This window comes from Scyliorhinus torazame, chromosome 5, assembly GCF_047496885.1.
Source record: "Scyliorhinus torazame isolate Kashiwa2021f chromosome 5, sScyTor2.1, whole genome shotgun sequence".
Taxonomy (NCBI): domain Eukaryota; kingdom Metazoa; phylum Chordata; class Chondrichthyes; order Carcharhiniformes; family Scyliorhinidae; genus Scyliorhinus; species Scyliorhinus torazame.
Window position 1 is genome coordinate 110249641 of NC_092711.1, and position 12605 is coordinate 110262245.

Sequence of the window (12605 nt, forward strand, 5' to 3'; positions counted from 1 at the left end):
GAAAAACGAGAACTCCTTACTCCTAGGTCTGCTAAATCTCCACGGGTCTACACCTCCCATCTGCTCCATAAAATCTTTAAGTACCTTGGCTGCTGCCGGCCTCCTTCCAGTCCTGGACTTCGACCTATCCAGCCTTGGTTCCAACACCGTATTAAAATCTCCCCCCATTATCAGCTTTCCCATCTCTAGGTCCGGAATGCGTCCTAGCATCCGCCTCATAAAATTGTCATCATCCCAGTTCGGGGCATATACGTTTACCAAAACCACCGTCTCCCCCTGTAGTTTGCCACTCACCATCACGTATCTGCCCCCGTTATCCGCCACTATATTCTTTGCCTCGAACATTACCCGCTTCCCCACTAATATAGCCACCCCCCTGTTTTTCGCATCTAGCCCCGAATGGAACACCTGCCCCACCCATCCTTTGCGTAGCCTAACCTGGTCTATCAGTTTCAGGTGCGTTTCCTGTAACATAACCACATCTGCCTTAAGTTTCTTAAGGTGTGCGAGTACCCGTGCCCTCTTTATCGGCCCGTTCAGCCCTCTCACGTTCCACGTGATCAGCCGGATTGGGGGGCTTGCTACCCCCCCCCCTTGTCGATTAGCCATCCCCTTTTTCCAGCTCCTCACCCGGTTCCAACGCAGCTGTATCTCCCCCAGGCGGTGCCCCCCCCCCCGCCCATCCCCTCCCATACCAGCTCCCCCCTCTCCCCAGCAGCAGCAACCCAGTAATTCCCCCCTCCCACCCCCCCCCCCGCTAGATCCCCCGCTAGCGTAATTACTCCCCCCATGTTGCTCCCAGAAGTCAGCAAACTCTGGCCGACCTCGGCTTCCCCCCGTGACCTCGGCTCGCACCGTGCGACGCCCCCTCCTTCCTGCTTCTCTATTCCCGCCATGATTATCATAGCGCGGGAACCAAGCCTGCGCTTCTCCCTTGGCCCCGCCCCCAATGGCCAACGCCCCATCTCCTCCACCTCCCCTCCTCCCCCATCACCACCTGTGGAAGAGAGAAAAGTTACCACCTCGCAGGATTAGTACATAAAACTCCTCTTTCCCCCCTTTTTAACCCCCCTCTTCGCCCCCCACATTCGCCCCACCACTTTGTTCAAACGTTCTTTTTAATAACCCGCTCATTCCAGTTTTTCTTCCACAATAAAAGTCCACGCTTCATCCGCCGTCTCAAAGTAGTGGTGCCTCCCTCGATATGTGACCCACAGTCTTGCCGGTTGCAGCATTCCAAATTTTATCTTCTTTTTATGAAGCACCGCCTTGGCCCGATTAAAGCTCGCCCTCCTTCTCGCCACCTCCGCACTCCAGTCTTGATAAACGCGGATCACCGCGTTCTCCCATTTAGTGCTCCGAGTTTTCTTTGCCCATCTAAGGACCATTTCTCTATCCTTAAAACGGAGGAATCTCACCACGATAGCTCTGGGAATTTCTCCTGCTCTCGGTCCTCGCGCCATCACTCGGTATGCTCCCTCCACCTCCAACGGACCCGCCAGGGCCTCCGCTCCCATTAACGAGTGCAGCATCGTGCTCACATATGCCCCGAAGTCCGCTCCCTCCGCACCTTCAGGAAGACCGAGAATCCTCAGGTTGTTCCTCCTTGCATTGTTCTCCAGTGCCTCCAACCTTTCCACACATCGTTTCTGATGTGCCTCATGCGTCTCCGTCTTCACCACCAGGCCCTGTATGTCATCCTCATTCTCGGCTGCCTTTGCCTTCACGACCCGAAGCTCCCACTCCTGGGTCTTTTGTTCCTCCTTTAGCCCTTCGGTCGCCTGTAGTATCGGGGCCAACAGCTCTTTCTTCATTTCCTTTTTGAGCTCTTCCACACAGCATTTCAAGAACTCTTGTTGTTCAGGGCCCCATGTTAAACTGCCACCTTCCGACGCCATCTTGGTTTTTACTTGCCTTCCTTGCCGCTGTTCTAAAGGATCCACTGCAATCCGGCCACTTTCTCCTCCTTTTTTCATCCGTATCCAGGGGGGATTCCCTTCTGGTTTACCGCACAGTGTTTTTAGCCGTCAAAATTGCCGTTGGGGCTCCTATCAAGAGCCCAAAAGTCCGTTTCACCGGGAGCTGCCGAAACGTGCGACTCAGCTGGTCATCGCCGCACCCGGAAGTCTAATTTTCAGATCTAAATGATCTTTCTACAGTACTGCTTTGCTAACTACTCTCTGAATATATCATGTCACTTCAGAAAACTTAGAAACCCCAGTCCCCTATGTCCCTGCACAATCTTTAGCACTATTCCATTAATTCTATCTTTCCCCTCCCTAACCCCTTTGCCACCTGATTATGAGGGTTGTAATCTTTGGAATTTAGAAGATTAAAAGGGAATTGATCAAAGTTTTCAGGATGTTAATTGGAACTGACGAGGTAGATGGAAAGGAACTAATTCCACTGGTTGGGGAATCTCGGACGAGCAGACACATTCTAAACATAGAATCCGGTTCTGGCACCTTTTCAGGGACAGAGTTCCAGATCCTGAAACCTTTGTTGCTGCAGAAACTGCTGAACTCACTGCTGAGTTCTGAAGGTTGTAAAGTGTTGAATGGAAAGATGAGCTGCTGTTCCCCGAGCTCCCTTTGAGCTTCATTGGAACAGTTCAGGAGGCCAAGGGCAGAGAGGTCAGAGTGGGAGTGGGACAGATAATTAAAATATGAAGCAATCGTCCAGCATGCAGCCAAATCCTTGATAAAAGTCGCACAGTCTATCATCCTTCTTCTTGTGAAGTGATGAATCATTTCCACTTCCACCACCCTCCAGGGCTGTGAGATCCAGGTTATCACTGAGTGTAAAGAAAGGTCTTCTTCATATTCCCCGCTGCATCTGAGGCATCTCAGGTTCTCTCATGTGAACAGCTTTTCTTTATCGACGTGATCTATGTCTGTATTAATTTTGTACACCTCCATCAATCTCCCCTCAATCTCATTTGCTCTGTGTAGAACAAGCCCAGTTTCTCCAACCTAACCTTGCCGCTAACGTCCCTCCTGGAACCATCCTGAATCTCCTCAGCACTCTGTAAGGATCCTCATATCCTTCATGAGGACTGCTGACCAGAACTGGATGTAATGTTGTGATCTAACCAGGACTTTATAATTTCTTGTTTTAGTGCTCAACACCTCTATTTATGCAGCTCAGACCCCTGATTTCTGAACTAACCCGTTATAAGAAATGGGTCCCACGAATGCTTTGGTCATGACCCATACTCATAAAGCATCAATGATGACACAAGTTTTAAAATAGTTCCTGTAATATTTGTCCTGAATACCAGACACCTTCCCCCAAGTTCTGGAAAGGGAGGGTTAATAAAGCCAGGGACTCACAGTCTGCACAAACTTCGAATGTGACTCCAGACCCATTTGTAAAACTGAACAAATAAATCGCTGAATTTATTCCGACTCTTTTCTGTATCCCAGCTCCAGTAATCACTGATTGGGAAGGGACCAGAATCTCAGGAGGCTTCACACTGCTGTCTTCTCGCATGGAAGTGATCTCCTATCAGATTAATGTGCTTATACTGTGAGTATTCAGTACAATATCTGAACCTGATTCTGCTTCCTGTCCACTATCCCCCTCATCCATGGATCTTCCGTTTTACCAACTGGGGAAAAGGTTTGCCTGATTGATCTCGATGGTGGTGAGATTACCCAGAATGCCCAATCGGTCAGAAAGTCCCCTATCGGTGACTAAAGGAACCCAGGGTGAGGACGCAGGGCTGTGCTGTGTTCTGAGCATGCTCAGTGTGGCTGGTGGAGACAGACTGAAGGGGATCAGGCAGCTCAGGGAGGAGATTGTGAGCACAGGGGAGGAACTGGAGCCGGGGGAGGACCACAATTAGATGAGCCCAGACGTGGGCAGCACGGTAGCCTTGTGGATAGCACAATTGCTTCACAGCGCCAGGGTCCCAGGTTCGATTCTGGCTTGGGTCACTGTCTGTGCGGAGTCTGCACATCCTCCCCGTGTGTGCGTGGGTTTCCTCCAGGTGCTCCGGTTTCCTCCCACAGTCCAAAGATGTGCGGGTTAGGTGGATTGGCCATGATAAATTGCCCTTAGTGTCCAAAATTGCCCTTAGTGGTGGGTGGGGTTACTGGGTTATGGGGATAGGGTGGCGGAGTTGACCTTGGGTAAGGTGCTCTTTCCAAGAGCCGGTGCAGACTCGATGGGCTGAATGGCCTCCTTCTGCACTGTAAATTCTATGTTAATTATCGGACTGGCGATTACCACGATGTAGATGAGGGAGCACAGAGGTGATGGTGAACAAGACCTGGTGTGAGCGAGGGCAGGAGCAGATGAGCTTTGGATGACCTCCAGTTCCTGTGAAGTTGAATCTGGGAGATGGACAAGACCCACATTAGAATAGTCCAGTTTAGAGGAAACAAAGGAATGGATGAGTTTCAGCAGCACATGAACTTAGACAGGGACATAACTGGACAATGTTACTGAGTGGAAATAGGCGGTGACAGTGATATGTGGACAGAAACACAGCTTGGGGTGAAATATTCCCGTACCAGCCTCCCTGAACAGGCGCCGGAGTGTGGCGACTAGGGGCTTTTCACAGGAACTTCATTGAAGCCTACTCGTGACAATAAGCGATTTTCATTTAATTTCATTTTTCATATGCCAAAGATTGTGAAGAGTGTGATTCAGTCTCAGACAGTTCCCAGGGAGAGAAATGGAGTCGGCGGTGAGGGAGTGGAGTTTTTAAACTGGGAATGAAGACAATGACTTTGTCCATCCAGTAGTGTATGTCAGATAAGTCAGGATGGTGTGCGAGTTGGAGGGGAACTTGGAAATGATGTTCACATATTCCTGCTACCCTGCTCCTTCGAGGTGGTGGAGGTCGATGGTTTGGGAGATTCTCTCAATGTTCTGCTTGTTCTGAAGATATATTAAATACTTCTTTCAATCATTCAGCCTTTACTACTCCCTTTCTCTCTCCTTCTCGCAGTGTGTCAGAGTCTCGTGTAGTCTGTTTGCCACACTACCAGAAAGATGTGGAGGCTTCAGAGAGGGTGCAGAAGAGACTTACCAGAATGTTGCCTGGTATGGAGGGCATTAGCTATGAGGAGCGGTTGAATAAACTCGGTTTGTTCTCACTGGAACGACGGAGGGTCGACCTGATAGAGGTCTACAAAATTATGAGAGGCATAGACAGAGTGGATAGTCAGAGGCTTTTCCCCAGGGTAGAGGGGTCAATTACTAGGGGGCATAGGTTTAAGGTGCGAGGGGCAAGGTTTAGAGGAGATGTACGAGGCAAGTTTTTTTACACAGAGGGTAGTGGGTGCCTGGAACTCGCTACCGGAGGAGGTGGTGGAAGCAGGGACGATAGTGCCGTTTGAGGGGCATCTTGACAAAGACGTGAATAGGATGGGAATAGAGGGATACGGACCCAGGAAGTGTAGAAGATTGTAGTTTAGTCGGGCAGCATGGTCGGCACGGGCTTGGAGGGCCGAAGGGCCTGTTCCTGTGCTGTAATTTTCTTTGTTCTTTGTTCTAGATCCAGACCAGTTGGCAGGTTCCCGTCCCTGAAGGACATTAGGGCAGCACGGTAGCATTGTGGATAGCACAATTGCTTCACAGCTCCAGGGTCCCAGGTTCTATTCCGGCTTGGGTCACTGTCTGTGCACATCCTCCCCGTGTGTGCGTGGGTTTCCTCCGGGTGCTCCGGTTTCTTCTCACAGTCCAACGATGTGCAGGTTAAGTGGATTGGCCATGATAAATTGCCCATAGTGTCCAAAATTGCCCTTAGTGTAGGGTGGGGTTACTGGGTTATGGGGATAGGATGGAGGTGTTGATCTTGGGTAGGGTGCTCTTTCCAAGAGCCGGTGCAGACTCGATGGGCCGAATGGCCTCCTTCTGCACTGTAAATTCTATGATAAAATTCTATGAACCAGTTGTGTATTTACAACAATCCAGCAGGTTTCATGGTCACTTTTTCCCAGTGCCGGCCCCACAAATGACCAGATTCATTCAGCTCAATTTCACAACGTGCCTTTGTGTTTTTGTGGGTTCTCTCTCACTCCCTATTTTCTGTTTTAAATCAGTTTCACAGGGTGTTCGAAGGAGAGGATTTGCAGTCGGGAAACTTCATCAGATCAGGATCAGCTCCAGTTGCTCATTTACCGTAACCTGAATATCAGCGGATTTTGAACATGGAAGGAAACAGCACCATTCACAGTGGGGAGAAACCGTACACGTGTTGTGTGTGTGGACGAGGCTTCCGTCGATCATCAGGCCTGTCGAGACACAAGCGGAGTCACTCTGGGGAGAATCCGTGGAAATGTGGGGACTGTGGGAGGGGTTTCATTTCCCCATCAGAGCTGGAAACACATCGACGCAGTCACACTGGAGAGAAACCGTTCTCCTGCTCCAAGTGTGGGAAGAGTTTTACTATTTCGGCTAACCTGTTGAGACACCAGCGAGTTCACACTGTGGAGAGACCATTTCAATGCTCAGACTGTGGGAAATGCTATAAAAGTTTCCAGGAACTGATGCTGCATCAACGTGTTCACACTGACGAGAGACCGTTCAGGTGCTCTCACTGCGGGACTGGGTTCAGGCGATCGTCCCAACTCACTGTACACCAGAGGATTCACACCGGGGAGAGGCCGCTTATCTGCTCCAAGTGTGGAAGGAGATTCACTCAGTCATCTGACCTGCTGACGCACAAGAGAATTCACACTGGGGAGAAGCCCTTCACCTGCTCCGTGTGTGGGAAGGGATTCACTACCTCATCCACCCTGCTGAGACACCACCGAGTTCACACAGACAAGAGACCTTTTAAATGTTCAGACTGTGGGAAGGGCTTTAAAAGTTCCTGGGAACTGATGTACCATCAACGTGTTCACACTGACGAGAAGCCATTCAGATGCTCTCGCTGCGGGACTGGGTTCAGACGATCATCACAACTCACGACCACTGCCGAATTCACACAGGCACAAGACCTTTCACCTGCTCCCAGTGTGGGAATGCTTTCACAACCTCATCCAGCCTGCTGAGACATCAGCGAGTTCATAAATAACTACAGTGATTGGAATTTTCCGTTAATCACAACCAGGACTGACCCAGGTTCATTGGGGTCTGGTTCTGCTGATGTTAATAAACCCCAGCCCACTTACAGGGACTCATATTCTGGCTAAAAGCCAAATAAATCAGCTTTGTGTTAAATACAGTGTGTTGAATCTTTTAAATATCTGATGCAAATTGGTTCCTTTTGATGAGCTCTCCCTCTCCTGTCTCCTCCATCCTCACCTCCAACAAGCGAGGAGCTGATGGAGCTTCTTTGTCACTGAGATTGAGACAATCTGATCAGCTGCCTCTGCTGCTTCCCTCCCTCCCACTAGCCCACCGGCCAAACTGTCCCTAAAGCTTCCTACTGCCCAAGCCCTGAATTCACATCTTTCTCCAGTCATTCTGAAAGATCTTGTCAAGATTGTGACGTTGAATTTTCTGTCTTCAAATCCCCTCTCTCTAACTCCCAGTAAGAGGAGTTTAGAGGTTTTCAGTGGAAATGCAGGATAGAAATTCAGAACAGACCATTCCAGTTTCTCTGGTACATTCCCCCAAATCTATGAATCTCGGTCCCACACACTCCCATCCCTCTCTGCTCATTGTTCCAGATTCAGTCTCCAGTTTCCTCCTGATTCTTTTCTCCTCTCCAGATTCTCTCTCCTCCTGTCCTTAAACTGGTGACTCAGACTGTGGCTCAATCGCACTCCTTCACTCTCATTCTAAGAAATATCCCAGCTCACAATTAATCATATTTAACAACTTTATAATAATAATAGCTTATTGTCACAAGTAGGCTTTAATGAAGTTACTGTGAAAAGCCCCTAGTTATTACTGGTAATTTTCATGTTTGGGAAGAATCACCTTTTCCCAATTGTGGAGAACAGAAATCCAGCAGGCAGCTCAGAAATTCCTCCTCCCCAGGACTGTTTTAACAAGCTGCGTGTATCTGAGTTACATTTATACAGACTCACTCACTCAGTGATCAGATCGCACTGAACTATGACACAAGCTGTGTGTATCTGAGTTACATTTATACAGACTCACTCACTCAGTAAGTGATCAGATCTCAATGAGCTACAACAAGAGCTCTATTTATAATGAGTTTTAAACATGATAAAATGTGCCAAGCAGTTTCACTGGAAAAGGGGGACACATTGGGTCAGATGACCAAAGTCTTGGTCAAAGAGTTTGGTTATAAGGAGAGTTTTGAAGGTGGAAAATGAAGGGGAGGGGTTTACGGATGAAATTCCAGAGATTGGGGTCCAGGCAGCTGATGGCACGACCCCCAATTGGGATGTGATTAAAATCAGGGATGAAGGTCATCCAGGAATGGTGCTCCATGTCATAGATTATCATAGAATTTACAGTGCAGAAGGAAGCCATTTGGCCCATCGATTCTGCACTGGCTCTTGGAAAGAGCACCCTACTTAAGCCGACACCTCCACCCTATCCCCATAACCCAGTAACCCCACCCAACACTAAGGGCAATTTTGGACACTAGGGGCAATTTAGCATGGCCAATCCACCTAACCTGCACATCTTTGGACTGTGGGAGGAAACCGGAGCACCCGGAGGAAACCCACGCACACACGGGGAGAACGTGCAGATTCCGCACAGACAGTGACCCAGCCGGGAATCGAACCTGGGACCCTGGAGCTGTGAAGCAATTGTGCTAACCACTATGCTACCATGCTGCCCTAAATGTATGTGGGCCTCAAAGCCCAGACTTTTGGGACAGTTTGACCATCCCTGGTCTCAGATAAAAATAATTCCCTGATAAACATCTTGTAAGATCTTGGTTCATCTGTAACATAAAAAGTTCGGACCAGTTGAGTCCTCCTGTGCACTCGATGGGGATTGACTTTAACAGATTTAAAATCCTCTGGATCTCAGGGTCACAACAAGAATATGTTTCAGTCGAGATTTAAATATATAAATATTGAAAAACTGAACAAGAATGGGGACAGACAGCAGCTCAATCATTTCAAAGTGAGAAATGAATGGTCTCTGTTTCAGGTGGGACTCCTTCAGAATGAACACTTCCCACCAGCAGCACCAACCCCCCTCCCCCTCCCTGTTCACCCACTCATCCTCCCATTGCACATCCACCCAATGGCCCCCAGCCTGGATTCACATTCAGCATGAACTCAGTGAAAGACTGAGCTGGCCCCGGGATGTAAGAACGGACAAGAGCTGGAAGTGGTTCCAGTCAATACAGTTTGTGCATCATTATTAAATAAAGAAATTTCATATCTTGTCAAACCCCCATTTCTGACACTTGGTGAATTACAATTTGGAGCCCAGACCCTGTTGCTTCTACTTGATGCATCCTGTGTGGTTTCAGCAGAGGTAGAGACAGGCTGCTCACATCCCTGCTTTCACTGCCCAGAGGCTTGTGGTCTCCACCCTCTGGGTTTCAGAGCCCCTGAGGGTCCTGGGACAGACTGACCCATCTGTACCTGTGCGGGGCAGATTCAGCTGGAGACGGGGCGGCATGTTGGATACTGCCTGTGGGTTTGGGGGGGAACGGGTCTAAGGTGGGAGCTCTTTGAGTGGAGTTCCCAGATCCATGTCGCCTTCCTCCACCATCCCTCTCCTGGACCAGCGTCACATCATTCCTCCCACTCTGCTGCTGACCAGCTTGGGGGAGATCAGTGACGTGTTGACAGTATCTGTCATCCTGTTCAAGGCAGCAGACATCTCCTGCACGGCCGAGGTCATGACCTACACCGACCCATTTCAGAGCCGTGCTTGAAGCTCCATGGAGGCAGCCACTCTCTCCATGACACAGTCTCTGGAACCTCCTCTAGCCCTACAACTCTCCAAGCCCCCTCACTCCTCCTATTAGGGGAGAAGGTGGCATCGTGGTAATGTCACTGGATTAGTGATCCAGAGGCCCAGGCTAATGCTCTGGAGACACGGATTCAAATCCCAAATCCAATGAATAAACCTGGAATTCTAAAGTTAGTCTCAGCGGCCGTGACAACTATCATCGATTGTTGGAAAAACCCATCTGGTTCACTAATGTCCTTCAGTGAACTGAAGTAAATCTGCCCTCCTTACCTGGTCTGGCCTACATGTGACTCCAGACCCACAGCAATGTGGTTAACTCTAGTGCTGAGCTGGCCACTCAGTTGAAGGACAATTAGGAATGGGTAACTAAACCCGGCCTTTCCAGTGACGTCCACATCCCATAAAACAATCACAAAAAAAACCTCACCCCCTTCAGCTCTCCCGACTTGCTTCACTCCACCATTGGCAGAGGCACTTTCACCTACCGAGGTCCTGAGGGCTGGAAGCCCCTCACTAAACCGGTCTCCTTACCTTTTCCACCCAGCTTCTGTCCCTCTGTGAAGGGTCTCCGACATTTTAAAATGTTGATGGGTAAATGCCAGTTGTTGTTGTCGCTGCCTCACATTGGAAAACTCAGGAATGTCACAAAAACACTCGGAAACTTCAGACCGAAGATTCTCAGCTGGAAACTTCACCTTCAGTCAGGAACAGATCACAGCTTTGCATCATCTCTGACTGGACAGCACATTTTGTAAAACAAATCACCATCTAATAATGTTCTTAAATGTCAGAAATTAATTGACTGTGACTAGAATGAGCTCTCTCTGGCTCTCAGTAACAAAGCTTCCACAGCAGCTTGCTGGGTGACACACACAGCACAGGCCTGTTCTCTCAGTCACAAACCCTGGAACCAGATTTCTAAACTGGAGAAGGTTGGATCTGACGACCCGAATATAAACCAACTGTCTGAGTAAAGGTTAAAACGGTTCGACAGGAAAATCACTTTGGACAGGAAAGATTTTCAAAGTGATCGGTGCTGGATTCAGACTAACACCAAACATTCTGACTGGATCCAGAGGAAGGAGAACACAAGAGACTCCAGCCCCGGAGATCACCTTCATCTGTCCGAGTGTCTGATCCGGGATCAGTAAACAATTCCGAGGAGACCGACACCTCCAGCCCCGGAGATCAGCTCCATCTGTCCGAGTGTCTGATCCGGGATAAGTAAACCATTCAGAGGAGACCGACACCTCCAGCCCCGGAGATCAGCTCCATCTGTCCGAGTGTCTGATCCGGGATCAGTAAACAATTCCGAGGAGACCGACACCTCCAGCCCCGGAGATCAGCTCCATCTGTCCGAGTGTCTGATCCGGTATCAGTAAACAATTCCGAGGAGACCGACACCTCCAGCCCCGGAGATCAGCTCCATCTGTCCGAGTGTCTGATCCGGGATCAGTAAACCATTCCGAGGAGATTGTCACCTCCAGCCCCGGAGATCAGCTCCATCTGTCCGAGTGTCTGATCCGGGATCAGTAAACCATTCCGAGGAGACCGTCACCTCCAGCCCCGGAGATCAGCTCCATCTGTCCGAGTGTCTGATCCGGGATCAGTAAACCATTCCGAGGAGACCGTCACCTCCAGCCCCGGAGATCAGTATCACCGCCCCTGAGACCAGTAATCCATTCTCACAAGCTATCAGTCACATGTCCTTTCTGCCGATTTAGCTGTTGTACCAAATCTAAACTGTTGCTTCTTCATAAACTGCTTTAAAATCTCCAATAACATCGACCCCTCTTTGGGTAAATTGTGACTCCCGAAGTTTACAGCATTCATCATTAATCTTGTTGCCTCTAAACACAGTTGTAAAGGAGCCTTCTGTCTGAATCTAGGAGCTCTGAACCATGGAAGAGAACGACTGAGGCACATTTCTTACACACCTCAGGATTAACCCACACATTCAGTCCTGATTCTGATTGACAGCAGCAAAAACAGCAGAATCCAATTCCTGCAGACACTCATGAAGTCGCTGGTGTTTCAGCACAAGTTCTAAGTCAGTGAATCCATTCCCACACTCAGGGCAGGTGAATGGTCTCTCCCCAGTGTGAATTTGCTGATGCATCACTAGACCATTGCTGCTTCTAAAGCTCCGCTCACAGGCTGGACATTTAAAAGGTTTAATATCAGAGTGAATCTGTTGGTGTTTCAGTAGGTGATATGACTGAATGAATCCCTTCCCACATACAGAGCAGGTAAACGGTCTCTCCCCAGTGTGAATTCGCTGATGTACAGCAAGTTCAGATGATCGCCTGAAGCCAGTCCCGCAGTGAGAGCACCTGAATGGTCTCTCGTCAGTGTGAACACGTTGATGACAGGTCACTTCCCCGGAAGTTTTAAAGCACTTCCCACAGTCTGGACATTTAAAAGGTCTTTTATCAGTGTGAACCCGCTGATGTTTCTGCAGGTTAGATGTAGCAGTGAATCCCTTGCCACACAAGGAGCAGGTGAATGGCTTCTCCTCACTGTGAATGTGTTGATGTCTCAACAGATATTTTTTGCTTTTAAATTTCTTCTCACATTCAGAACATTTGAAAGGTGTCTGATCAGTGTGAACATACTGGTGTGTCAGCAGGCTGGATGTCTGAGTGAATCCCTTCCCACAGGTGGAGCAGGTGAATGGCCTCTCCCCAGTGTGACTGCGTCGATGCATTTCCAGTTCAGAAGGGTAACTGAATCCCTTCCAACAGTCCCCACATTTCCACGGTTTCTCCATGGTGCCGGTGTCCTTGTGTCTC

At 49.1% G+C, this 12605-nt stretch overlaps 1 protein-coding gene across 1 annotated transcript; it reads left to right on the plus strand.

Annotated features, from left to right (window-relative positions):
• Nucleotides 1–6137: 6137 nt before the first annotated feature.
• Nucleotides 6138–7176, plus strand: LOC140417855 (uncharacterized; the record flags this gene model as incomplete). The annotated part of the gene is made up of 1 exon (XM_072501299.1): nt 6138–7176. A coding segment is annotated over one exon (870 nt), but the record flags the coding sequence as incomplete, so codon positions are not given.
• Nucleotides 7177–12605: the final 5429 nt, after the last annotated feature.